Genomic DNA, 23,938 nt, shown 5'->3' with positions numbered 1-23,938 from the left:
TCCAAAGAAGCCATGACACTAAGAGAGAAACCACCTTTTGGAAGACCAACTGTTTCTCTACCTGAAACTGGTTCCCAGGGTACGAGCAGCTTTTAACAGAAATGAGTCAACTTGCAGATTCTAAGCACAGAGTTCATTTCAAAAATCTTTTATTGGCATAAAAATGAGAACTGGAAATAAGTTGGCACCAAATAATTCACTTAAATGCATATTACAGTGTTGGGGTCGAGAAACTACTTTATCCCTCTTTGCTGTTTTTCCCCCTTCTGCCCACTTTCCTGGGTGTTGGGGGAGCTCGCTGACAACAGTCACAAATCCAGCGACCTAGGAGAAAAATGGTTAGTTAATAGAGAATGAAATGGAATTTTTTTAGGACTGAACTGTAAACCCATTGAGCTCTCCTTCCTTGCTATCACTAATGCTGCTCCTCCGGGTTTGTGGGAGGAAGGGCACTACTGCGCTCCTTAATTTAAGGAGAAAAATGTGAACTCCTTTGAAGATAATCAGTGTCATCAATGCCAAGTGACAGTCGGGTGGGGGGCGCGGGCAGAGCAGTGCTATGGACCTTTACACCCTTTCTGAAACCCAGCACTACAGGCTCAGGAAGTCCAGCCATTGGGACCGTAACACACCCTGTTATGTCTCGCCCATTTCAGCCCTTTCGCTGCTGCTCACTGGCAGCTGTGTCTGAGCATCCTTGTCCTGGTGGGCGAGGCAGACACAGCTTTAAACTGACCGAGTGTCAACAGCACGGGGATCAGCTGCCCTCGGTGCTCGTCTGAATGACTGCAGGACTTCAGGTAGTTACCTAAGTTGCTTGTTTCTTAGTGATTCCCAGGAAGCGTAGTCCTGGCATTCTTTCTTACAGCGTCATATACGTGTCAACTATGCAAGTGAGGTCTGACATCGCACAATTACGTGTGATGTTTCAGTCCAGATACTGTGATATATCCTTCAATTTTGTGTTCCTTCTAAAGTTACCTGGGTTGTTATGCTGCCTCAGTTGATAGAAATTTGGACCAATATGTCCAAAGGCATAGGAATCATTTTGTTAACTGTGTCCATGACATACGAAAATAAAATCAAGGCTTTGAAAAAAAAGGGGTGCTGTCGCTTTAGCTATTTTAGTAGAAAACAGTGGCTCATTCTACGCACTGAGCTCGACACCAAACCTGGACTAGTCACCCTGACACCACAGTGTCCTTGGCTGGGAGGGCCGGGCACGGACGGCGGGTGGACGTGCGGGGGGCGGGGGCGGGGGTGTCACAGCACAGGCCACGTCACTGGCGTGTGTGCCGCCTTTCAGGTCAGGGCTGGGAGGATCCCCTCGCAGGGGCCGGCCTTTCGTTTGTGGTCGTTACCTGATGGGATAGCACTGAGGCCCACACAGAACGTGTGGTAGCCCCTGTCACACACATCACAGAACATCATTTCCTCTTCATGGTGGGGCTGTCCACATATAATGCAAGTTTTACATTCCATGCACTGCCATGGGTAGGTCTTAATCATAGAAACAAGCTCCATGGTCATATCCAGGCAAGAAGGGTGGCCTAAACCAAAACCAAGATTAGTAGGATTCACCAAGCACAGGGAATGTTTACCTTAAAGTGGCTAATAAAATGCTAGCTGCTTTGTGAGTTCTCAAGAATGGCTGCTACGATGGTTAAGATCATCAGAGAGAAATGAAAATGCAGAGTTGAAGAAAATGCATGGACTTAACCTACGTCTTACAAATGACCCTTTAATACTTGGTAACTCTCTGGGGCAAGTCTAGCTGACAACTAACACAGGTGGTTAAAACGGCAAGCAGACAGGTGGTACTTACCGCTGTTCTCACACTGGGAGCAGTGTATAAGAGGTTCAGCCTTCCCTTTCTTGTTGGACTCCTTACCCTTCAGACAAATTCCACATAGAGCATTGGGAATGGCCTTTGGCTGGAAGGGTAGAAGAGGGCTATGAATTCATGCCAGAAGAACCTGCTGTGGTTCATAAGGAATTCTCACTACTGCCTCCACTTTACTTTGGTGACTCACTACTGAGGACCTTTTGGAAAGACGTAACTTGACTAAAGCCTCAGATTTCACCTTAAACTGTCAGCAGGGATCCCGCGTGAGGACTCCTGGGGCCTCCTGCGCCCTGTACAGCGAACCAGAGGGCAGACTACAACCACACGGGCACCATTCACCGAGGAGACCCAAGTTCCCGTGGCCCTTCCCACTCGGCCGGGCTCACTGAGGAGGAGACTCAGGGTGAGCAGCTTATGCACAGGTTTTGTTTCAACACACTTGCCAAAGTTGTAAAACTGCATCTATGAAATCTAAGTTATAAAACCAAGTTTTTAACATTTTTTATTGAAAGACAGCTCATGCAGACCGTCATGTGCACAAATGTTTGTGGAAAACCGAGCTGTGAGATTATTTCCTTTGTACATCTAATAAATAATAAAAGAGCCCACATTTAGGGGCAAAGCATTCAGTATCTATAATAATAAAAAGGTAATATGCTAATTAGACCGGACGTCTTCCAGACGTCCTTCCTGACGAAGCCAGGGCCAGAAGGAAGCCAGCTGGGTCCCGGGTGCCTACAGGCAACCCAAGGGAAGCCAGCCCAGGTCCCGGGTGGCGGAGGGAAGCCGGTGCCGGCAGCTGGGGGAAGGAAGGCCTACTCTTGCATGAATTTTCGTGCATGGGGTATCTAGTAAGATATAAAACAAAGTTCTCAGACAAGAAAATAATTATCACTTAATAGAAATACACAGACACCCTTATATTTTGAGCACCATTCACTTCTCATATTAAAAGCATGCTCAATCCAATGGAGGCATTTGGGCTTTGAAAGAATCGGGGGCCCCTGGGCATCAGAGCAGGGCAGGGGCACCGCACCCAACACCACCAGGCGGGAGGCGCTGAGCACAGCCTGGCGGGGGCGAGGCTCACTGCGCTCTATGGGTAGGGGAGCGAAGGGAGAAAAGGAAGAGGCGATATGGCCAAGTGCCTCTGGCACATCCATGTGTGGACAAGGGGAGAGGAATCATTTTAAATAGAAGCCTAGCCAGATGCGTCTTGCATTTCCCTAACTGCTGAACCACAGAGAAGCCCAACAGAACTCTGACTTTACATTTAGAATTCCATCTTTGGCACGGCTCACTGCCACCTTCAAACCTGTTCGCCTACGCAATTTGTTCTTAATTTACATTATTTAAGCATTTTTACTTTTCAAATTGTCTTTCTTTGCAAAAGATGACAGAGGCATTCAAAAATAATTTTTGTCTTATTTATTTTAAAAAGTCAACCTTATACATAAATATAATAAAAACAGTAACTCTAAACAATCACAAATAGCTCTACAAAATAATAAATACGGAAGTAAAACATACATATAAAACGACCGTTGCCTAACCTGCACCTCCTGTGCATCTTCACACCCTGCTCCCAGCGAGGGTCCTGCCACAGGCTCGCACCTCAGCCTGGAGTGTGGTGCCCTGTGGTCACAGCTACATTCTAAGCACCAGGCTCTCAGGCTCCCCTGCCTCCGTGAAAACAGCCAGGAAGCGCCCCCCAGGACCAAGTGCAGGTTCCGTTATGGTCAGACCTGTCACTGCCATCATGTACAGCGGAAGCGACCCCTCCATCTACCCAGATAAGAACCACCTGTTGGCTCCGTTACCGGCACTGCATGTGAAAGTCACGCTTCTCTAACACCCGCAGTTGAGGTCAGACACGCACTCGCCGTGCCGATGGCGACGCGTCCAGGAAGGAGCCGCACGTCGCGGAATTCTATAAGGAGAGTGCCTCACAGGAGACCCTTACAGACGTCGAAAGGCTAGTCATTCACATTCTAGATCAATTCAAGTCCCACAATCACTGAAGTACAACACATGAGGCACCTATGATAAGAGGGACGCCAAGGAAATCCTAGGTTTAACTTCTAAGCTTACCATCATGTGTGTTAAACCACTTACAATTCTCCTTACCCGCAGTCTTCATCCTGAGAACAGGGAGACGGGAGGAGGCGGAGGGGAGCACATGAGAGGGTGCTTCCAGCATTTCCGAGATGCTGCCGGGCTCAGCACAGAAACCCTCTGTTCCCTCAGAAGCCAGTGTCTACGCCAGGACCGGCCCACGACGGCAGTCGCTAGGGGGGAGGCGTCTCAGGGACGGGGGATGGGGAGTGGGCAGAGCCCCCCAAAGAGCAATGAACAGAACACCCCTGGCATGTCTGACGATAATTCGGTTCCACTGTAACTACCGCAACCTCAGCTTCACTACTGACAAGAAAACTAATACTCATCCCAATAGTTCTCAGCATGCCAACCAAAGGCTCACAACACACCTGTTTTCCTGCTTAAAACGTAATCGAAGGTGAGTGAGACGTTCACGGTAGCACTAATACAGTTTAATTCTGTACTTGTGACGTGGGCCTGAGTCCTAGCAAGAATGCTTTAATCTCAGGTTAACGTAACCTAAACAACACTGACCTACGCGTTAAGGGCAAGCAAGACATCAGGTGCATTTAAACATTTACATCCATGACCTTCGGCTTGAAGTATCCTAATATTTAGGCACATCTTGGCTTATTAATACTTTCATGGAGGTTAACTTTTGATAAATGTGTTCACATCAGGGTACTGAGTCTAATACTGGCCGTCCCAGACTGTGAAACGCTGACGCGGTTCCGTCCAGGAGGCCCAGTGCGTGTTCCGCAGCCAGGCTCCCGCCAGTCCGGACGGAGGGGATCTGTGCCCTCCAGTCAGTCACCACAGCACGCGTCTCCATTCCAGCTCCACCCACGTCCCCCCGCCCCCTGGCCATGACTCCCATGTCACTGACCGTCTCCACCTCGGCCAGTGCGCCCGTGGCCATTCCCTGCAGACCACAGCCCACGTGTGGCACCCGCACGCTAACTTTCCAAACTTAATCTTTGGAGTTCATTTGCTTTTAGTGATTTAAGTGTTAACTTAAACCTTTAGTTTAAAAAATGATATAAGCTATACATGTGAATACAAGTATAAAAATCACGCAGCCACTGCCTGTGAACAGCCCGGAAGCCAGCCCTGCTGGGTGACGCTGCATTGTCTGCCCAAGGCTGAAACACACGAGCGTGTCAGTTGATTACATAAAGGCATTTTCTAACCTAGTGTGGAATACACTGCTGAGCGCTGCTCCTTTCAGGGGAAGGCCGCGTGCGGGGGGCCGCCACGGGCCGAGGCTGGAGCTCCTGGGACCTGTTCTTCTCCCTCCGGTCCCAGCTCTGACTCAGGACAGCGCTACAATTCTACTCGGCAAAACCTCCTCACCACCCACTCCTGACAGTCCTTTCAAACACCTTCCTCACCCAGTAACAGGCATTCCAGACACTGTGTTCACTTCACCGCCCAAAACATGAACCTGTGCAGCCTCCCCCCTACAAGCCGCCTAACCCTCCGAAGGGGAAGGGGACATCGGGCGGAAATGACACCGTAGTATTGCCGACAGCCTGCTGCCCGACTCTGAGAGCAGCCAGACCAAACACGGAACAGGGCACCGAGCCGCTGCCCCACGAAACACTGCTCCACACGCTCTTGCCCAGCGATGCTAACACCACGACTGCAGTCAGTCTTACTACCTCCCTCAGGGCCAGCGGAACCTGACGAGTGGCTGAAACCATCCCAGGTCACAGCGGGCCCTCGACGGAGGCCTGCACGTGCCCCTTCTCCTACATACCAGGGTTCGCATGACGTCCGACAGCTACGGCCTTTACTCCGAGGAAACAAAGTGTAAAGTCCTGCCTAGAAAATAATTTTTTAAAAGCCCATACTTGCCTGCTGATTATTTAAAAGCAAAAAAAAAAAAAAAGGTTCTCTTAGAAGCTGTACACATACAGAAAACAGAAGCTAAACCACAGCCAAAGTGACAGGAAGCCACCAGGAGACAGAGCCGACAGGAGGAGCGGACAGCACAGGCCAGAGGGGCGAGCGCGGCGGCAGCGGCTCCACCACGCGGAGGTTCAAGGCAAACATTTCAGGGAGAGGCTGGTCGGGAAGGAGGCTGGTCAGGGGCTTTTCTCTTCTACCTTGTACCCGGGGGCGGACTTGGGCAGCACCGAGCGCTTGGCAGCGTCCTTCCTCGGTGTGGCCGCTTTGTCCTTGGGCCGCGGTCTCCCCGGGAGAGGCTCCTCCTGGCTGTCGGGAAGGCCTTCGCCCTCGGACACGTTGCCGGAGGAGCTGTCCTGCGGGCAAAGGCACATTCCTTGGCATTCACACAGGTTTGAGGGAATCGTGAAAACCACAGAACACATTCCAACAACCTTTCACGTTCCATCGACTTACAAACGAAGAGATAATTCTAAATATAAGAAACGTCGTCTGGTGGAGAGTCACAACAAGCCAAGGCAGGAGTCAGGCACCTGTCGCATCAGCCCGTCTCCCCAGGGACAGGCGCCTCCGTGGCCATCGCAGCCCAGGCCGCACCGCGCCACGGGAGCATGCTCGCTCCATGCAACAGTATCGCTTAAAAAGAAACTTCCAGACGTGCACGGGCATTCTGCTGAGGGACAGGGGTCACGGAGCGAGCTCACCCCGCACACGTGTGTCCTGGTAGACGCGTGGGGCCAGGTCACCGACATAGTTTCGATGCTCAAAGTTTAGGAGTTCAGTATCTGGTCACTTAATTCACTTTTTACCTTAATACTTCCTGCTTAAAGCAGCAACGTTATGTTCATATAAACTACGAAAACTGGAAATTAAAATGCCATGTCTGCACACGCAGGCACCCAGTCACTCACAACACATGGGCCCTGGTTTTACAAAACAACTGGATTACACTGTGTGCACGTGTGTGAACTGTACCTTATTTTTTTAAGCGTTATGTGCATTTCGTCACATAATTAAGTGTTCTCTGGACTGTGTTTCCATCATGTAATGTAACACATTGCCCCACTGTGAACATGAGATTCACCTCTAGTTTCCACAGTAAAAAATACTATTAACACGCCAATGGACATCTGTTTTCTAATTAAATTTTGTCAGCATCTGACTGGGTCCTTTGGGTACAGTTTTAGTGTATTTGCGATGGATCGCATGCTGCGGAACTTGTCCACCTTGGCATAAGCTGTCGCAGTGCCCTCCGAGATGTTGGGTTCTTACACCCCCACTAGCAGCGTGGTCGAGTCGGCGAGGCGTGCCCTCGCCAGCCGGCGCGACAGGAGGAGGGGCGTCACGGCGCTAAGTGGGTGGCCTCCTCCTTGTGAACACGGCCGGTCACTAACCGTGTTTCAGCCGCCACTGCCCGCCCAACGGCAGCACCTGTCAGGTTCGGGGGCCGCGGAGAAGCAGGGAGGAGTAATCAGAACCTGTCCTGCACTCCACAGCGCACACTGATGGCCAATGCATTTCGCTGGAAAAAACCTCATCCAGGAAAACCCACCAGCATAACGGAACCTCAGCGTTTCCCTAAAGGAGCCTGACACCACCACTCAGGAACAGGACACTGGGAAAGAGCACCCCACACCGACGGCGCAGAGCCGGCTGTCACCAGGCGCGGCACCCCTGCCTGCGCAACATGAGGCTCACAGAGGCCGTGCAGCTCGTCTACACGAACTGCCGTTCTCAGACCGAGGACGGCGACACCAGTGGGACTTCGCGCTCCAGGCAAGCAACCAGCACCCTGCAAGGGAAAGGAGACGCCTCCCCAGGACAGAGGTTCTCACCGAAGTGCCCTCGTTCCTCCTCTTCTCGGCACCGCGCCCGTCCTCGGCATCGTCCGAGTCGCCGTCGCTGTCGAGCGCGGGCAGCTCCGGATCCAGCGGCGGCTCGTAAAGAGCCGTGTTCAGTGGCAAGTAGCGCAGCTCATCCGGCGAGTACCTGGAGGCAGAGATGTGCAGGTCCCTTCACTGTTAACAGGAACGGCTCACCTTCGAGCTGTGAAGAGCCTCCACCTTCTCAACGAACCCCAAACACTTGTGAGGAACGATGAGAGGCAGTAAGTGAGGCTTCCTTTGAGGACCCAGGAGGGACAATAAATAAAGGCATGAACACGTGTCCACGAGGCCGAGTGTAAAACAGGCACTGATTCTTAACTGCCAAACGATCCTCCTTATCCTCGGCCCCGAAACAAAACAAAACTAAACAAAAATGTCGGCAGACAAGGTGAAGCTGCAGCAGCATGGATCCTACAAGGACCCCTCCCCAGGCCCCGGCCTGTGTGCTCTCCCAATTCACATGCAGAGGACACGGAGGGTGAAGTGAACCAGCCCGTGTGAGTCGTGGCAGCGCCTGGTCCTTGACGCCGATTAAGAAAACATTCAGGCCCAGCCAGTGTGCTCAGTGGCTGAGCATCAACCTATGAACCAGGAGATCAGGGTTCGATTCCCGGTCAGGGCACAGGCCCGGGTGTGGGCTCCATCCCCAGTGGGGGACGTGCAGGAGGCAGTTGATGGATGTTTCTCTCTCTCTCTCCCTCTCTGAAATCAAAGAAATAAAATAAAAAGAAAAATGTTCAGCAGCAAGTTATAGAAAGCAATCTGTGAAGCATGTGCTCTAGGAAAGGGAATCTCCATGTCACCTGCACGGGGTGAGACAGCACAGCCAGCTGACCGCACACCCGGTGGGTGCTCCCCGTGACCAGTCGCCACACCAGCCGCTCCCTCAACTACGACATCACACCCAAAGCACATGGCTTGGTACCCAGAAACTTTTAAAGATCTCGCTGACCCATGATTTAAATGTGACTTGCAAACAGTATTGTCCTGTCGTCTATGTAGACACTACTCTCCAGGGCACCTTCTCTGTCCGAAGGAAATGGGTCTAAAGCCGAAGCAGAGGCCGAGGGTCTGACACTCAACCCTGTCAGTGCTGGTCCTGGTCTCACTCAGGCCGGGAGGGAGATGGGGTGGAGAGGAGCCAGGCCAGGCTAGGCCAGGGCAGGGGTGCGGCTGCAGCCCAGGGCGTGCCCGCCCTGCATGTCCTGGGCAGGCAAAGCCCTGGCTTCTCAACTTTATCTGCACGTGGCCCGGAGGCTGCTGTGAGAGGAGCCCCAGGTCTGGGCTGTGCCCGCGCCTGCCTTCCCCTCACGTCCTCGTGGCTCGTGCTGCGGGGCACGCACTCGCTCCAGGGAGCCTGCCCACAGAACGGGAAGTGGGCAAGGAGGGGGCCACCCGGCTCCACCAGCAGATGCTCCACCTGAAAGCAAGTCCTGGCTGAAGGGAGTTCCCACCACAGACCCAGGAGGCAGAGCACAGCACAGACACAGACCTCGGACAACGCAGGAAGGTGGGAGCCAAACCCTGAGGAGGCCCTCCAGGGTCCGAGGTGCCCAGCATCCAATGCGGACGGTCAAGAAGCACTGCCCACCTTTTGTAATATTCCTGGAACTGTCCGGGGATGAGGGCCACCGGGTAGGAGCTGACCTTGGTCCGCTCTGTTGGTAACACCTTGTACTTCCCTTGAGGCACCTGGATGACCTGGGGGACGGGAAGAGCAACACAAAACTGAGCCCAGGCTCGGACCAAGGCGCTAGGGGAAGGCCCTCGCTGCACGCCCCCGAAGCCAAACCAGAAGAGAGTGAGGAGCTCCGCCCAGGGGCACAGTGGAGTCTCCCGCTCTACAGGGGGCTCGGTCCCTCTCCCGCGGCCGCCGCTCCGGAGGGAAGGCACACCCACCCACTTCACAGCCCTGTGGCCCGGCAGCTCCCAGCCTCTGCAGCTCAACGGCCTGGTCTGGGAAATGGAAGGAAAACCACTTCCAACCTCGCAGGCAGTGAAGGTCAGGGAACTGATAGGGAAATCTGACCACCACCCTCAGAGCACACGGAGGCATCAGTCCCTGCAGCAGAATGCACTCCACAAAGCAAAGACACTGCACACGGGGACACACACATGCACATGCGCACGCACAAGCACACCCACACTTTCAAACATCCATATATGCACACGCATGCATGTGCACACACAAGCATGCATGCTCCACATAAACGTGTGCGCACACATGCAGTCACACCCATAAGTGCATGTGTGCACATGAGCATGCGTGCGCACACGTGTGAGCGTGTATACACACGCGTGCATACCTGCACAGACATGCACATGTGCACACAAACACATGCACACATGTAACCTTAGCATCATCGGGCCGTCCTTAACAATGACAGCCTAAGTTCTGGGAGAAAGGACCGGACGCTGGCACAGAGTGTGACAGGGATAAGCAGGGAGGAGGCTCGGCTGCAGCGCAGGAAGCGAGGTGAGGGCTGCGAGAGGCGGTGCCTACGTGTGTCTGTAAGTCGAAGTAGGCCCTCCTCTCCTCCATGCGCTCCCGGTTCAGGCTGCTGTTGAACTCGGCGGCTTTCTTGGCGGCTTTCTTGATATACTCGGGCACTTTGCTGGCTTCCACTTTCTGCGTATTCTGCTGCTGCATTTGCTGAGATAAAAACATGGCCACTGGCAGTCACACATAACTTCACAAAGTGCTTCTCCCAAACCCAGGAAGCGATGCCAGCCACCTGGACACTCACCGAGTACTCTTTGTAATGGTCCGTGATGCGCTGGCGTTCTTTCTCTTGCAGAATAACTGAATACTCAGCATGTTTTGCTGGATATTCTTTAATCATTAAATCAATCACTTCATCACTGCGTAATGCAGTTAAACCTATTTTAGACCAAAAACAGGTTAAGAAACCCAATTAAAGTTAAATGAGCAAAACCACTTTTTACAATGTGCTTCTCATTCAAATACTCTGCACGTACAAGCCTTCCATCAATCAAGCAAAACATTTCAATACGTTTGAGAATAATAAAAATAAATTCATAATATAAAGTCAAACAATTAAAGATAAATAAATTACCAACATTGCAAAGGCAAAAATATCAATTTCTCTGTCAAATGCTTCTTTTGTACGATCTTATGTTCTATAAACATCTATCCCTTTACTAGAACAACGGCTAAATGATCATGTATACTAACGAGTGGCAATAACATAGGATGTCAGATGAAAAAAACAAAGAATTTTCAATATACAGTGGGGCCTTGACTTACGAGTGTCCCGACTAACGAGCTTTTTGAGATACCAGCTGTCTCTCTGCCGATTTTTTGCATTGAGTTGACAGAGTAATTTGAGTTAACGAGCTCCTTAACGAGCTCGGTCTCGGGACGAATTAAACTCGTAAGTCAAGGCCCCACTGTATTACAGTTCTTAGTCTTAAAGCACTGGCACACAACACAAGTCAGACGGGCAATTTCCAAATACCACAGCATCAGATGATGACAACTGCTGAGATAAATTCCTCGGTTGTATTAAAAGTAGCCATGCTGCATTAACATATTTGTAAAAGGGAAATTACAAGTAAAGCATGGAGGTAACTATTCGGAACTAAAAATGGAACAAAATGTGCCTTTTAAGAGAGATGGAGCAATACCTTAAAAAGTACCAAACAAATCTTGCACATAAAACGCACACTCTTTAACACTTATGTGACTGTTATTAGAAAATGGTAGTCACTAAATACACCATTCTCCTTCTTATTTTAACAGTAATCAAAAATAAAGTAAATAACTTGGCATTAAAATAATTCAGTGTATTTTATTAATGTTGTAGGATGTTTTAGGAAAAGGATAAGCACTCATCCAACACCACCTCACGGGAACGCCTGTTACCTAGGGTGCACTGCGTCTCCGTGATGACGTTCAGCTCTCGCAGGTAGAGCTTCTCCTTATGAGACAAATCTCGTCGCTCTAAATCTCCAGAAAAAAATAAAGACAAAGGACTATTAAAAGGAGTTGTTTGCTTGTGTAACATTATGCATTTGTAACATTTTTAAAAGCTAAAAACACTTTTTAAAAGTATTAAAAAGTTAAAATATTCCAAGACTTTAAAAAGTACTTCATATTATATATTCAAAGTGTTATACACAGAATCCATCTTTAAATTCAAGAAGTAAAATTTAAAATGAAACTCAAAATAGAATAACTCAAAGCAAGCAGGTACATCGCTAATCCCGTTAAAACAGCTGAAGGATGTAGCCCTTCTCGCATTCGGACCCTGTGCATGTACGTAGCCGCCTCCTCTCCTCGGGCTGCGAAGCAATGGGCACAAACCAAGCCCTTGGCTCATGTCGCTATACAATTATTTTTCTAAAAGTTTCCCCGGGAAACTTCTCGCCCTCGTTTTGCTTTTCAATCAGTTTAGAAGGCAAAGGAACAAGCTGATACACAGAGAGGTGCTGGCTGGGAGGCCAGAAGTGAACGGAGATCGGCCAGCAGAGGAACATAAGCACACAGATAATCCACACTCAGCCCAACAAAAACATCACTATCAGCTACAGTCAGATCAACCTGTTACAGGAACTGAGACTCGGTACCTGGGTACTTCCGTTTGAAGGAGGTCACCCCCAGGTACTCGCTGACCTGCTCCTGAAGCATGCAGTACTCTCCCGTCTCGTCGGGCGGCCATTTGTACTCGATCAAGTTTTCTGCTGGGTAGTAGCTAAAGCTAGACACAGATACACATTATGCCTTACATGTGGCTTCTATGCAATGTTATTTTTAAGGTTTTTTTTTTTTTTTTGCCTGGCCGGTGTGGCTCAGTGGTTGAGCACTGACCTATGAACCAGGAGGTGATGGTTCCATTGATTCCTGGTCAGGGCACATGCCTGGGTTGCAGGCTGGGTCCCCAGTAGGGGGCGTGCAGGAGGCAGCCAGTCAATGATTCTCTCTCATCATTGATGTTTCTATCTCTCTCCCTCTCCCTTTCCCTCTGAAATCAATAAAAATATATTTAAAACAAAAAAGAATCATCCATCGACTGACTGCCTCCTGCACGCCCCCCACTGGAAATAGAGCCCTAAATCCGGGGCATGTGCCCTGTGAACTGGAATCAAACGCACAACCTCACGGTGCACAGGATGACGCCCAACCCACTGAGCCACACCAGCCAGGACTGAAAAACTATTTTAATTATTTAATTCTCAGTCTTCCAGAACACTGCAATACAAAGACATCCCCAGGATTTCGTATGTTATCACAGGAAACCACGCAGCAGGTGGAGGGAAAGGAACCACCACCTGGAACGCCAAAAGAAAGGGCGATGGGAACGCTGCCCTCCGCACACCACAAAGAACCAAGCCTCGAGCGTTAAGGCCAAAGCGGGTGGAGGCACCAGTTCCGAGTTCTCTCTCTGAGCTTGACACCCTCAGCTGCTATTTCATCCACTCCAGATGTGAAGTGAGTCTCAAGAAGCCGAGAAAGCAGGACTGTAAAAACCTATTTCTCAATAAACTGAACTATAACCCATAATTATTTGTTCTCACTGACGCCACAAATCCAGAGGCAAAGACCGGACCTCGCCTGCTGGGGCAGTGCCCTGCGGATCAGCCCCCATCCTCAATGGCAGACGACACCTTCCTGGGCCCAGGCCGACCCAACCTCTGAATCTCCTCAGCGGGAACCAGAGGCAGGAAGGTGACACGACGTTAGGCATCAATCCAGTAAAAAGTAATGAACAAAAAGAACATTTCTCCCAGATGGTGCTGGGACACTGGACCCTGACCTCATATTACATACAGAAATTAACTCAAAAAATGGATCAACAACCTAAATATAAGAACTAAAACTAGAAAACTCTTAGACGTAAACATAAGAGGTAAATAGGTTCTAGATATGATACTAAAAAGCACAAGCAAAAAAAAGATAACGAGGAATTTGGCAAAATTTAAATACTTGTGCATAAAAGGACATAATTGACAGAATGAAAAGACAGCCCACAAAATGAGAGAAAATATTTGCAAATTGTGTACCTGATAAGAGATTAGTATCCAGAAGATATAAAAAACTGCAACTCAACAACAAAAAAACAAGCAATCCAATTTAAAAATGGGCAAAAAAACTTGAACAGACATTTCTCCAAAGAAGATATACAAGAGGGAATAAGCACATGAAATGATGCTCGACATCATTCGTCATTATGGAAGTTCAAATCAAATCACAATGAGATACCACTCCATGGCTTCAAAGCAGCTACTCAAAAAAACACCAGAAAATAACTGGACCCTGAGAAAGATACCTGCGAAGAAGGGCTTCCAGTGGCTCCACTGGGCGTAAATTAAAAAACATAAAATGAATTTAAAACATTTCTGCACAGGGGCCCTCCTGCAAACCCCACATCAGGAGGAGCCTGCAGGGGCTGCCTGCCTGTCCTGCGCCTGAGCCAGCCCTTAGAAGTTCCCTGGATCCCATTTCAACCAATAGGACGGAGGCTTTCCCGTCCATTCCTGTGGGACAGCCATATCCATCACCTTCTTCACCGACCAATCAGAGCATCTCTTATCTGCCCAATCAGGACAGTGACTTTCGGCCTAATCAATCTGTAAGGATTTGGAGCCCTCATTTCCAGGAGGACAGACCAACCAGGGACTAGGGGTGGGTATTCTGTCTCCATAAGCCAGCTTCCCTCTGCCTCAAGCTGCCACCTAAGCCTGAACTGTGTTTCCCCCACTGAGTGGTTTCCTGGATGGGAGCCTGGTCCCAGGGCGGCTGTTTGCACTGAATGAAGTTTCCTTCGCTGCACCCCAAACTGGGATTCCTATTGGCATTGAATTGACCCCAATGACCTTCGGCTGACATAAACTGATAAGGACAGGAAATTGGAGACTTTGTACACTCTGGGTAGGAATATGAAATGGTGCGTCTCCTGTGGAAAACATAAAATTACCATATACTCTAACCAGGACTAGAACACAGGACTCTGAACAGGTACGTATATACCAATGTTCACAGCAACATGATTACAACCAAAAGGTGGGAAGAACCCAACGTCCATCAGCGGAAGAATGGATAAGCGAACACGGTGCCTCCATACAATGCAGTATTGTTCAGCCGTAAAGACAAGTCTGACCCATGCTACTACATGGATGTGCTTTGAAGACACAGCCAGACACAAAATGAACATTGTATAATTCCACTTCCACCAGGTGCCTCAAACACGCACATTCTTAATGACACAGTGCTGGCTGCCAGGGGCTGGGGAGCAGGGAAACAAGAACTTCTAGTGCTTGATGGTCATGCAGTTTCTGCTTTTGGTAGTGAAAACGTTTTGGAAATGGGTGGTGGTGATGGCTAGACAACAATACGAATGGAATTAATGCCACTGAACTATACACTTTAAAATAGTTTAAATGGTGAATTTTATGTGCATTTTACCAAATTAAAAAAAAATTGCACTGAGAACAAAAGCCACTTTGGTGTCACACTGTAAAACATGACAAACATACTCTACAATTTTTGAGAACGGCCTTTTCCAGGGCTGGGGGCGGAGGAGGGAGAGCAAAGCAGAGGAGAGAAACACACCACAGAGCTATGACAAGCCACGAGGGACAGTACCCGAGGTCCTGGCTGGAGGTCTCGCAGCTCCGGGAGCTGTCTCCGGAGCCCATCCGCCTCCTTTTGCATGGCTGGGTCCCGTCATTTGAATTATCTTCATTGTCATCCTAAACATGTTAAAGATTAAACAGTCAGAGAACAAATAATACGGAAGAAAGGTACTTCCCAGACTGGTTACAAGACTCAGAGACTTTCGAAGGACAACTGGTTATACAAATGTTAACTTTCTATTATAATTAACAAGAGGCCTAGAATGTGGTATGGGCAAGACCTGGAAAAAGCTAAAAAACTCATCTTCAATACAATTTTAAAAAACAACCTTTCAATTTACCTATAAATCTAAATCTACTTTTGCTTTCTTACCAACTGAGGTTACAACCAAGGTTAAAATGCCTTCTAGTTTAATGAAAATTAACGTGAAATTGCTATGATACTCAAAATTCAAGCAAGCTTCCTATCCCAGCTAAAAGTAAAGTATATGGATCATTTAGTGTTTAATTCAAATTACAGTTGGTTTACAGGACTATCTTAATTGGCTGTTTTAGGAACTTATATCTCAGAGGACAAACAAGGACTAGAAAGAGGTTACCAACCCTGTTAATTTTCTTCTTACGTTGCAAAAATTTAGCAAAAACATCTATATGTATAAAAGGCTACCCAGAACCAGAGAGGAGGGAGCCTGATTCCTCGTGGGGCCGAACATCCCACCTTTGGCCCTGGGTTATGTTGAGAAAGGGTGAACAGCGGTATTAAAATGTTTCTTCTAATTAGTTTCCTTTCAATGTGCACGAATCCATGCACGGGGCCACCAGTGACCTGATGAGTCATCACTCTACATGGCAACTCCCTCCCCACACAAAAAAAGAGGCTTAAACAAACGTAGGTGACATCACCCATTACGTGACAATAACATCAAGGCAGTAAGTCGACCATTACATTAAGAAAATGAATGCGGTATCAAATGTCAGGGAATGTATTTACTCACATATTAGCTAAAGCTTAATGAATAGAAGGCTTAACAGAGATTTCTTCTAAAAAGCCTGGGTGGTGCGGCTTTCTGGGACTGGTATTATTGTGAAATGCACATTAGAAGGAGAGGAAGCCTGAGAAGCCGACGAGGAGGCAGCGAGGGCTCCTGGTCCGCACGACCTGCCCGCTGCGGGGAGAGGGCTGGACCTGCGCCTCCCGGAGGGGAGCCCTCGGAGCCCCCGTGTGCAGACCTGAGCCAGGGCGCCGTGGGGCTTGGCTGACGAGCGGGTTGAACTAGTTCATACACAGGAGCGTTTATCTGGCAAATAACCCAGCGCCCATGAAAAGTGAGTTACTATAATGACCACGATGACGGCTCCAGCCTCAGGAACTCCTCCGCTTCTCCCCAGAAAGTAAACGTACAGAAATTCTCCCTCCTGCTCGGACTGTGAGCATTTCCGTCAAGAGCCTCGTGCGCCCTAAGACCCCAGGCGGGCGGGGGGCCTTCTACCCGGGTCCCCAACACGCTCGGCCCTGGGCGCAGCCAGAGGCCGCTGGCTCCTACTGCACTGACGCCCGGGGTTTTAAGGGTTTTTGCGTCAATTTGTTGACATTTTCATTGGCTGAGCAATGGGAGCCTCGGGAGAGACCGGAAGTGGGAACGCCAGGTCCTCGGGGCGGCGGGACGCCTCATCTCCGCCGACACTGGACTCGAGACCCGAACCCCAGGCGGGGGCCGCACCCCGGGGGCGCCAGCTCCGACCCAGGAGCCCCCGTGTCCGGGACCCGCCCGGCCGCCGCCGCCGCGGGCCTCCTCCCGCCTCCCCGACCTCCGCTCCGGGGGGGCGCGCGGCTCGCGTCACTTCCTCCCTCCTCGCGGGTTCAAACCGCGGCCCGGCGCCGGCACCTGCGAGCCGCACCCCCAGGAGGGGGCCCCCCAAGGAAAGGCCCCGGGACGCGGGGGGGACTCGCCCGGGGTCCAGGGCCGCCCAGCCCCGGGAGCACCGGCACGCAGGCCCGTCCCGCGGCCTCCGGAAACGACCCCCCACCGCCCGGGCGCGCGAACCCCCGAGAGGGCGGCGGGGGTCCGCTCGCGGCTCGCTGGGCCGCGGCGGGTGGTGGTGGGGGCCCGGGCCCCCCGGTCGCCTCCGCCCGTCCCTCGCCTCCCGAGGCCCGGCCCCCGCCGCCTCCTCACCTTCGGGGACTGCGCTCCAGGGGTGGCCGGGTCGCTGTCGCACGGCCGCGGGGACAGGGCCGCCCCGGGTCCCGCCGCCGCCATCAGCCCCAGCGCCCCGCGCCGCCGCCTCCTCCGCCGCCGCCGCCTCGGCCCAGCCGCCGCCGCCGCCACCACCGCCGCGCGGGCCGCCCGCCGCCCCGGCCCCGCCCCCTCCGCCCGCCCGCCGCCCGGGGGCCGGCCCCTCCCGCCGCGCGCCCCGCGGGCCAGCGCCGCCGCCACCGCCATGGCCGCCGCCAGCGCCGCGCGCCCGGCTCCGCGCCCGCCCAGCCCCCGCCGCCGGCTCCCGCCCGGTTCCCCCGTCCGCTCCCGCCGATCCCGCTCCCCGCGCCGCCGCCCGCCGCCCCCTCAGCCGCTGGGCCCGCCGCCGCCGCCGCCGCCGCCGCCGCCCCGCCGCCCCGCCGCCCCGCCGCCCCGCCGCCCTGCAGCCCGAGCTCCGGCGCTGCGCACACCCCGCCGCTCCCCGCGCTGCGCCGCCCCACCTCCCGCCGCGCCCCCGGCCCGGCTCCGCCCCCACCCGCGCCCCCGGCCCGGCCCCGCCACACGTCAGCCCGGGGTCCCCTCCCCTCGCTCCCCTCCCCTGGCCCGTCCCCACGGCCGCCCCCGCCCGCCTTTGTTCTCCGCGGGCGGCCGGGCTCTGCTGCCCCGAACCGCCTGGCCGCACCGCGCGCTCGGGGACCCCGCAGGCTCCCGCCGGAAGCTCATCCCCGTCCACCTCCATGGACGCGCGGATCTAGCAAGTCGCTGACATGCAGCTGTCCGTGCAGCAGCGTCAGGCCCGGAGCCACGACGGCCCCCGGGGCAGGACGGACAGCAGCTCCGAGGGCTGCAGGCACTTCCTCCTGCCCATCCGACGGGACCCGCAGAGGCCACAGGACGTTCGGATTCCGGCCGGGCTTCCTCGCCTCGACCCGTCATCTCACCTCTGACTCGTCTAAAGGGGAGAAGCCTTAACCTCAGGCCATTGAAGGTCATCGCGCCGGGCTCCCGAGCCCGGGACAGGGAGCCCTCAAGGGGCCAAGGAACCGGAGCCGCTGTATTGGGGTTGAATTAACCCAGCCTCTTAGGCTCCACTCGGCCGCTTCCGGGCCTTCAGTGTAAAAACACGAACCTCGAGCGCTTTAGCGGGGCATTCAGCCGGGATCCACCGGCCAGGGTGTCGGAAGCCGCACACCCGCCACGTTAGAATGTGTGTGACCTGTTCGGGGACCACAGAGAACGTGCCTGGAGTTAGGGCTCAATGTGGCTCCCCTTTCATTCATTATTTTGGCTTGCACTCAGCAGAAGAAAGTTTGGAAACAGAAAAGAACGCAAACGGTCTGCTTCCACTTCCCAGTGGCATCATCAGATCCGGCACCACCAGCCACTTCGGACTCAGACTGCAACTAGGTCACACTTGGCTTTCTCGGTCAGACCCATCGAGATCCCGATGACCGTCGGTGCCAATTCAACCCCGACAGGAACCCCCCGTGTGGGGTGAAGAAGGGAACTGAATGCAGCGCCCACAGCCCGGTTATGACCGGCAGGGCGTGGCCCCGCTCAGCAGCGTGTCCGCTCCATCACCGAACGGCACAGTGTCGCGGCGGGGCTCCGCGATGGGGCCGGTGGTCTCACCTCCGCTGTTTGCTCTCCACCCAGAACAGTGTCCGCCCCAGGGAGCTGCCTTCTGTAAACTAGTCCCTGCCCCTGGCCCCTCATTGGTCTGTCCTCATGCAAATGCTGCTCCAAATCCGAAGTTTGATTGGTCCAAAAGGCATTGTCCTGATTGGTCAGAATAAAGTAGCTTTGTGAAGATGCTGACAGGGAGGGCAGAGATGTAGATGGGGAGCTCCGATTGGATGAGGAGAGCCTCAGTCCTATTGGTTGAAGTAGGAACTTCTCCCTAAGGGCCAGCTCAGGCGCAGGCCACAGTGCAGGCAGCGGTTCGGGGCAGGTTTCTCTCTCATGCCTGGCTTGCAGGAGAAGTGCCAGTGCAGAAAAGGCTGCTAAACTCTTGTTGTTTTTTGTTTTTGTTTTTTTTAATTTGAGCCCAGTTAGCCACCAGGAGTCCTTCTTAATAGTTGTCTTCTCAGCATCCACAAACCCAGTGAAGAAAATAGACCTAAATCCGCCAAGAAGCAACAAAATCTTTTCCCCAAATTCTCTTAAATGATCAAAGCCCTCAGTCAGATCCTCTGGATAGAGTTTAATATATATACTAGTATAGAGAGAGGGAGAGAGAGTATTTGATGTTATGTCTATAAATACTTTTATATATTCAGGTTTTTGGTTCTCTTCTCCCTTGGGAAATGCCTTAGTCAAACACACATTTAAAACTCTTCATTCCAAGTCAACAAACACTAATTCAGCCTTTCAAGGCAGAATGTTAAGGAGTCACTATGTAGATTACAATCCCAGCCCATAGGTATTTTCAATGCTGAAAGAATATAAATATACAATTATATGTAAAGGCAGTTTAGGTGGAAGAAAATTTACTTACAACTAGAATTAAGATGTTCAAGGTTGATATGGAATTTGAAAAGTAAAAGATTAGTAGGACAGCTACAGATAAAGGTACTACTAGAAGCGGAAATAAGGTTTCAGGCCCAAAAAGACTTAGAAGTGGGAAAACAGGAGGCATATTCAGGTACATCAATCATTCCAGTTTGGCTTGAGAATAGGATAAATGAAGGAAGCTTCTAGGAGTTAGGCATAAGCTACACAGAGAGGCAGTATAGTGTGAAGTTAAGATTTTAGTTTGAAAACCAGCATGCCACTCACTAGTTGTGCGACCTGGGTAAGCTATTTAACTCGGGCCCTCCATTTCCTTGCTTGTAGAATTGGAATAATAATGCCCATTCAATGACTTCACAAATATTTTATGGAAATCAACTATGAACTAAGGACTATGTTAGGTGACAGGAATATACTGCCTTACTATTTATTGTCAGACCTGAGTTGGGCACTAACAATACAGTGTTGAAGTGAAAAGGCCACACAACTATGAGCCCACTTACCATAGACTATGCAGACACAGGTGAGGAGAAGGCCCGAGACCAGAGGCCAGAGATACTCACGGAGATAGAGGAGAAGGAGGGGAACTAAGTGTCAAGCACTGCCGTGTTTCAGAAAGAGGGTCTGGCCAACTACATCAGCTGAGAAGGTGAGTTAGATGAGGACAGATAAATGTCCATTTTATTCAGCATTTGAGGGCAATTAGCAATCTTAATTGTTTCAGGATGTTTCCATGTAGTAGCAGTTTTAGAAGCTAGGTTGAAGTCAAGAAGAAATCGGCTGCTAGGAATTGGATCCAAATAGGGACAGAAGCTTGACTGGAAAGAGCAATAAAGAAAGAGGTCGGCTGGGTGGCTGTTTTGAAGATAGGAGAATCTAGAGCCCGTTTGCATGCTGCCAAGAATGACTCAGCAGGAGGGTGAGAAATCGTGATGCTGGAAAAGAGGTGATGGCTGCTGGAAGGCAGCCCTTGAGAAGGCCAGAAGGCAAGCAGCCTGTGATGGGAGGAAGCACAACCCATCCGTGTAACAGGCGGAAAGCAAGGGGCTGCAGGTGAAGAGCTGAGCGAAGATGTGCAGTGGCCTTGACCAACAGACTGACAGACTGAAAACAGGACCCTGACGCCATCTGCTGCTCACACAGTGGCATGTGGACTGAGGAGCTAGCGTGGAGTTCATTCTTTCCGAAATTACTCACAGCCAATATACTGTGGCAGCTGAAATTTGAACCGAGTTGTTCGGGGACGGCTGATACTGGGCTAATACTATAGTAACTAGAATTTGTACACATCAGAACTGTGCACTGCGAGGGCGGCCTGGATGATTACCTGCATGGATTCCGACGTCACAAAGGATGGCAGGAGCTGAGTGGAGAGGAAGCTTGTGATCGGAGCTCAAGTCTTCAGCGATGAGAAGGAACGAGCCAGGACTGCAGGCTGCCGTGACCCAGAGGTAGAGCACTGTATGTCCAGACAGCAGACATGTCCAGGAGCTGGGGCTGCCTACCCTGCCTCTTGGCTCTGAGGCAACAGGATCTGAGAGAAAAAACAGCTTTCACTTGAGACGCTGCAGTGGGACTCTCCTCAGGGAAATGTCCAGAAAGCAACTCAAAATACATCTGGAGGCGTGGGAATAGGGAGGAGTTCTGTAAGGAGCCTGAGACGCAGTGAGTCAGGTTAGGGATGTTTCATAGTGACTCATTTTGAGTCACTTCAAAAATACAGAATCTATAGAATTTAACAAGTAAATATATATGGGCTTGGGAGAAGGGCAAGAGAAAGAGCAGAGCTAAAGTAACTCTGTCATGTTAAACTGAATGGTAATAGGTAACATAGGACTTAGTATGCTCCAGGACTATGCTAAGTGCTGAGCACAAGTTCTTGATGGTATATTACCTACAATTCACATACAGCACTACCCTTAGGAACAAGGGTAATTCTCATTTTACATACAATTATAGCTACAAGGCGGTCAACTCAAATACCAGGCAGTATATTTTACAACTAACTGATCCTGACAAGTTCATCAGGAAGGAACATTGCTGAACATGGACTATGTCATGGGTTTATTTCCAGTTTTCTCTGTGGCGAGTTAGCAGCCGAGAGCTCCAGTTCTGCAGATTCCTTGGGCTCCAGTGATCATGTCTAAGCTGTGTGGTACGGAACTGTGAGTCCTGGACGATCCCAGTCATTGTAATACATACGTAAAAAGAAAGCCCCTCTGCTGTTTTGTCTTCCTGTTTATAGATTCCTCAACTAATGGGTCTTTTTACTGTCCTTTAAGTCTGACATGGTGTTTCAAGTTCTGATTACAGGCATAATCCCTTTTAGTGCACTTTGCTTTACTGTGCTTTGTAGATAACTGTGGTTTCATCAACATCAATGCAAGACCTACCAGCAAATGATTACAACTTGCTGAAGGCTCAGATCATGGTCAGCATCTTTTTAGCAATAAAGTATTATTTAAGTAAGTACGTTGGTTTTTTTTAAAAAACATAATATTATTGCACACTTAATAGACTACAGTATAGTGTAAATATAACTTTTATGCGCACTGGGAAATAAAAAATTCACATGACTCGCTTTATTGCGGCATCTGCTTTATTGCGGTGGTCAGGAACCAAACCTGCAGTATCTCCAAGGTCTGCCTGTGCAGTCATGTGGTGCTTAAGGACCAGGGTTTTGTTCTGAGAAATGGGTCACTCGGCGATTTTACTGTTGTACACACACCAATGTGCAGATGGCATGGCCTACTGCACACCTGGGCTACGTGCAACAGCCTGCTGCTCCTGGCTACAAGCCTGTGCAGCATGTCCCTGCACTGGATGCTGTGGGCAGCTGAGATGTGCTGCACGGCAATGCTGCATTTGCTTCCATGTCACTGGGTGACAGGAAGTGTTTGGCTCCATTATAATCTTACTAGAGGCCTGGTGCACAAATTTGTGCAAGGGTGGGGTCTGCCTGGCCCGCCCCAATCGGGGCTGATTGGGCCAGTGGGGGGTGGGGGAGGGCGTGGGCAGTTGGTGGGCCGGCCCCGTCCCCAGGTCAAACTCCTGGTTGAACTCCCGGTCAAGGAGACAATTTGCATATTAGCCTTTTATTATATAGGATAGGACGGCCATCACAGCATCGTGATGCGGCATGTGACTATATAACTATGAAATTGCATGAACTGTCTCAGACATGATCAGTTGCCTTCCCCGAGCCCATCCCTTGTTTCCTTGCTCCAAGAGCTCCAATGTCCAGTTATAGCCTCTCTTTTCACAAGGCCACGGGCATCGGGGAAGATGGGCTCCAGCCTCAGCCCCAGGTAGTGAGTTGTCATCTGGTTATGGGAACCTGATGACACTCTATCAGCGCAAACAAATGCACCTAGAAGTCTGCAGGGAGAGTGCAAAGGCAGACAGAGCATGGATCCTGATCAAATGCCTGGGAGATACAAGTTTCCTCTTGTTTAAAAAAACAATTATATTAGCCCAGACAGTGTGGCTTAGAGGTTGAGCACTGACCCAGGAATCAGGTGGTCACTGGTTTGAATCCCAGTCAGGGAATATGCCCAGGGTTGCGGGCTCCATCCCCAGGAGGAGGCATGCAGGCGATCGATGATGTTTCTGTCTCATCGATGTTTCTATCTCTTTATCCCTCTCCCCTCCTCTCTCTCTAAAAAAATAAATAAATAAATAAATAAATAAATAAATAAATAAATAAAAATGTACTTTTTAAAAACACAGTTATATTAGGTTTTTGGTTCTGGCATCTAAAAAGAGCCTAACCCAATTACATACAATTATAGCTACAAGGCAGTCAACTCAAATACCCTATGCCTGGCCAGCTCTGCCTCTCCTGACTAACAAAGAGGAAGACCACACATTTGTAAGCATTCTGATTGGAGAAGGAGTAA

At 50.9% G+C, this 23,938-nt stretch overlaps 1 protein-coding gene across 4 annotated transcripts; it reads right to left on the bottom strand.

The window, feature by feature from the left end:
* Positions 1–132: 132 nt before the first annotated feature.
* PHF10 (PHD finger protein 10) lies at positions 133–21,460 on the bottom strand. Of its 4 annotated transcripts, none has more exons than XM_070417311.1 (12): positions 17,508–17,629; positions 15,344–15,450; positions 12,328–12,458; positions 11,624–11,701; positions 10,485–10,618; positions 10,241–10,390; positions 9,329–9,438; positions 7,687–7,840; positions 6,052–6,207; positions 1,826–1,934; positions 1,362–1,550; positions 133–324 (listed from the first exon to the last, which is right to left on the bottom strand). In XM_070417311.1, exons 1-12 carry the CDS (start codon positions 17,589–17,591, stop codon positions 239–241), a joined length of 1,488 nt encoding a protein of 495 aa, XP_070273412.1. In that variant the 5' UTR covers positions 17,592–17,629; the 3' UTR covers positions 133–238. The 4 variants fall into 4 exon arrangements, with proteins under 4 accessions (XP_070273412.1, XP_070273411.1, XP_070273413.1 ...); XM_070417310.1 differs by having other exon boundaries at positions 11,624–11,707; positions 17,508–17,628; XM_070417312.1 differs by lacking the exons at positions 133–324; positions 1,362–1,550; positions 1,826–1,934; positions 17,508–17,629 and adding exons at positions 3,260–5,767; positions 21,367–21,460 and having other exon boundaries at positions 11,624–11,707; positions 15,311–15,450.
* Between the last annotated feature and the right edge of the window lie 2,478 nt (positions 21,461–23,938).

This window comes from Myotis yumanensis, unplaced genomic scaffold, assembly GCF_028538775.1.
Source record: "Myotis yumanensis isolate MYYU_CA2020_CCGP unplaced genomic scaffold, mMyoYum1.0.hap1 SCAF_6, whole genome shotgun sequence".
In the NCBI taxonomy this organism is placed as follows: Eukaryota; Metazoa; Chordata; class Mammalia; order Chiroptera; family Vespertilionidae; genus Myotis; species Myotis yumanensis.
Note: the sequence above shows the minus strand (reverse complement) of the source record. Positions and strands in the feature narration are given on the sequence as shown.

Coding starts and splice junctions, on each gene's coding strand:
- PHF10 (XM_070417310.1), bottom strand. CDS start 17,591: ATGGCGGCGGCGGGACCCGGGGCGGCCCTGTCCCCGCGGCCGTGCGAC. Junction 12,459..15,343: donor ACCTCCAGCCAGGACCTCGG/GTACTGTCCCTC, acceptor ATCTGTGTCTAG/CTTTAGCTACTACCCAGCAG. Junction 11,708..12,327: donor CTTCAAACGGAAGTACCCAG/GTACCGAGTCTC, acceptor TTTTTTCTGGAG/ATTTAGAGCGACGAGATTTG.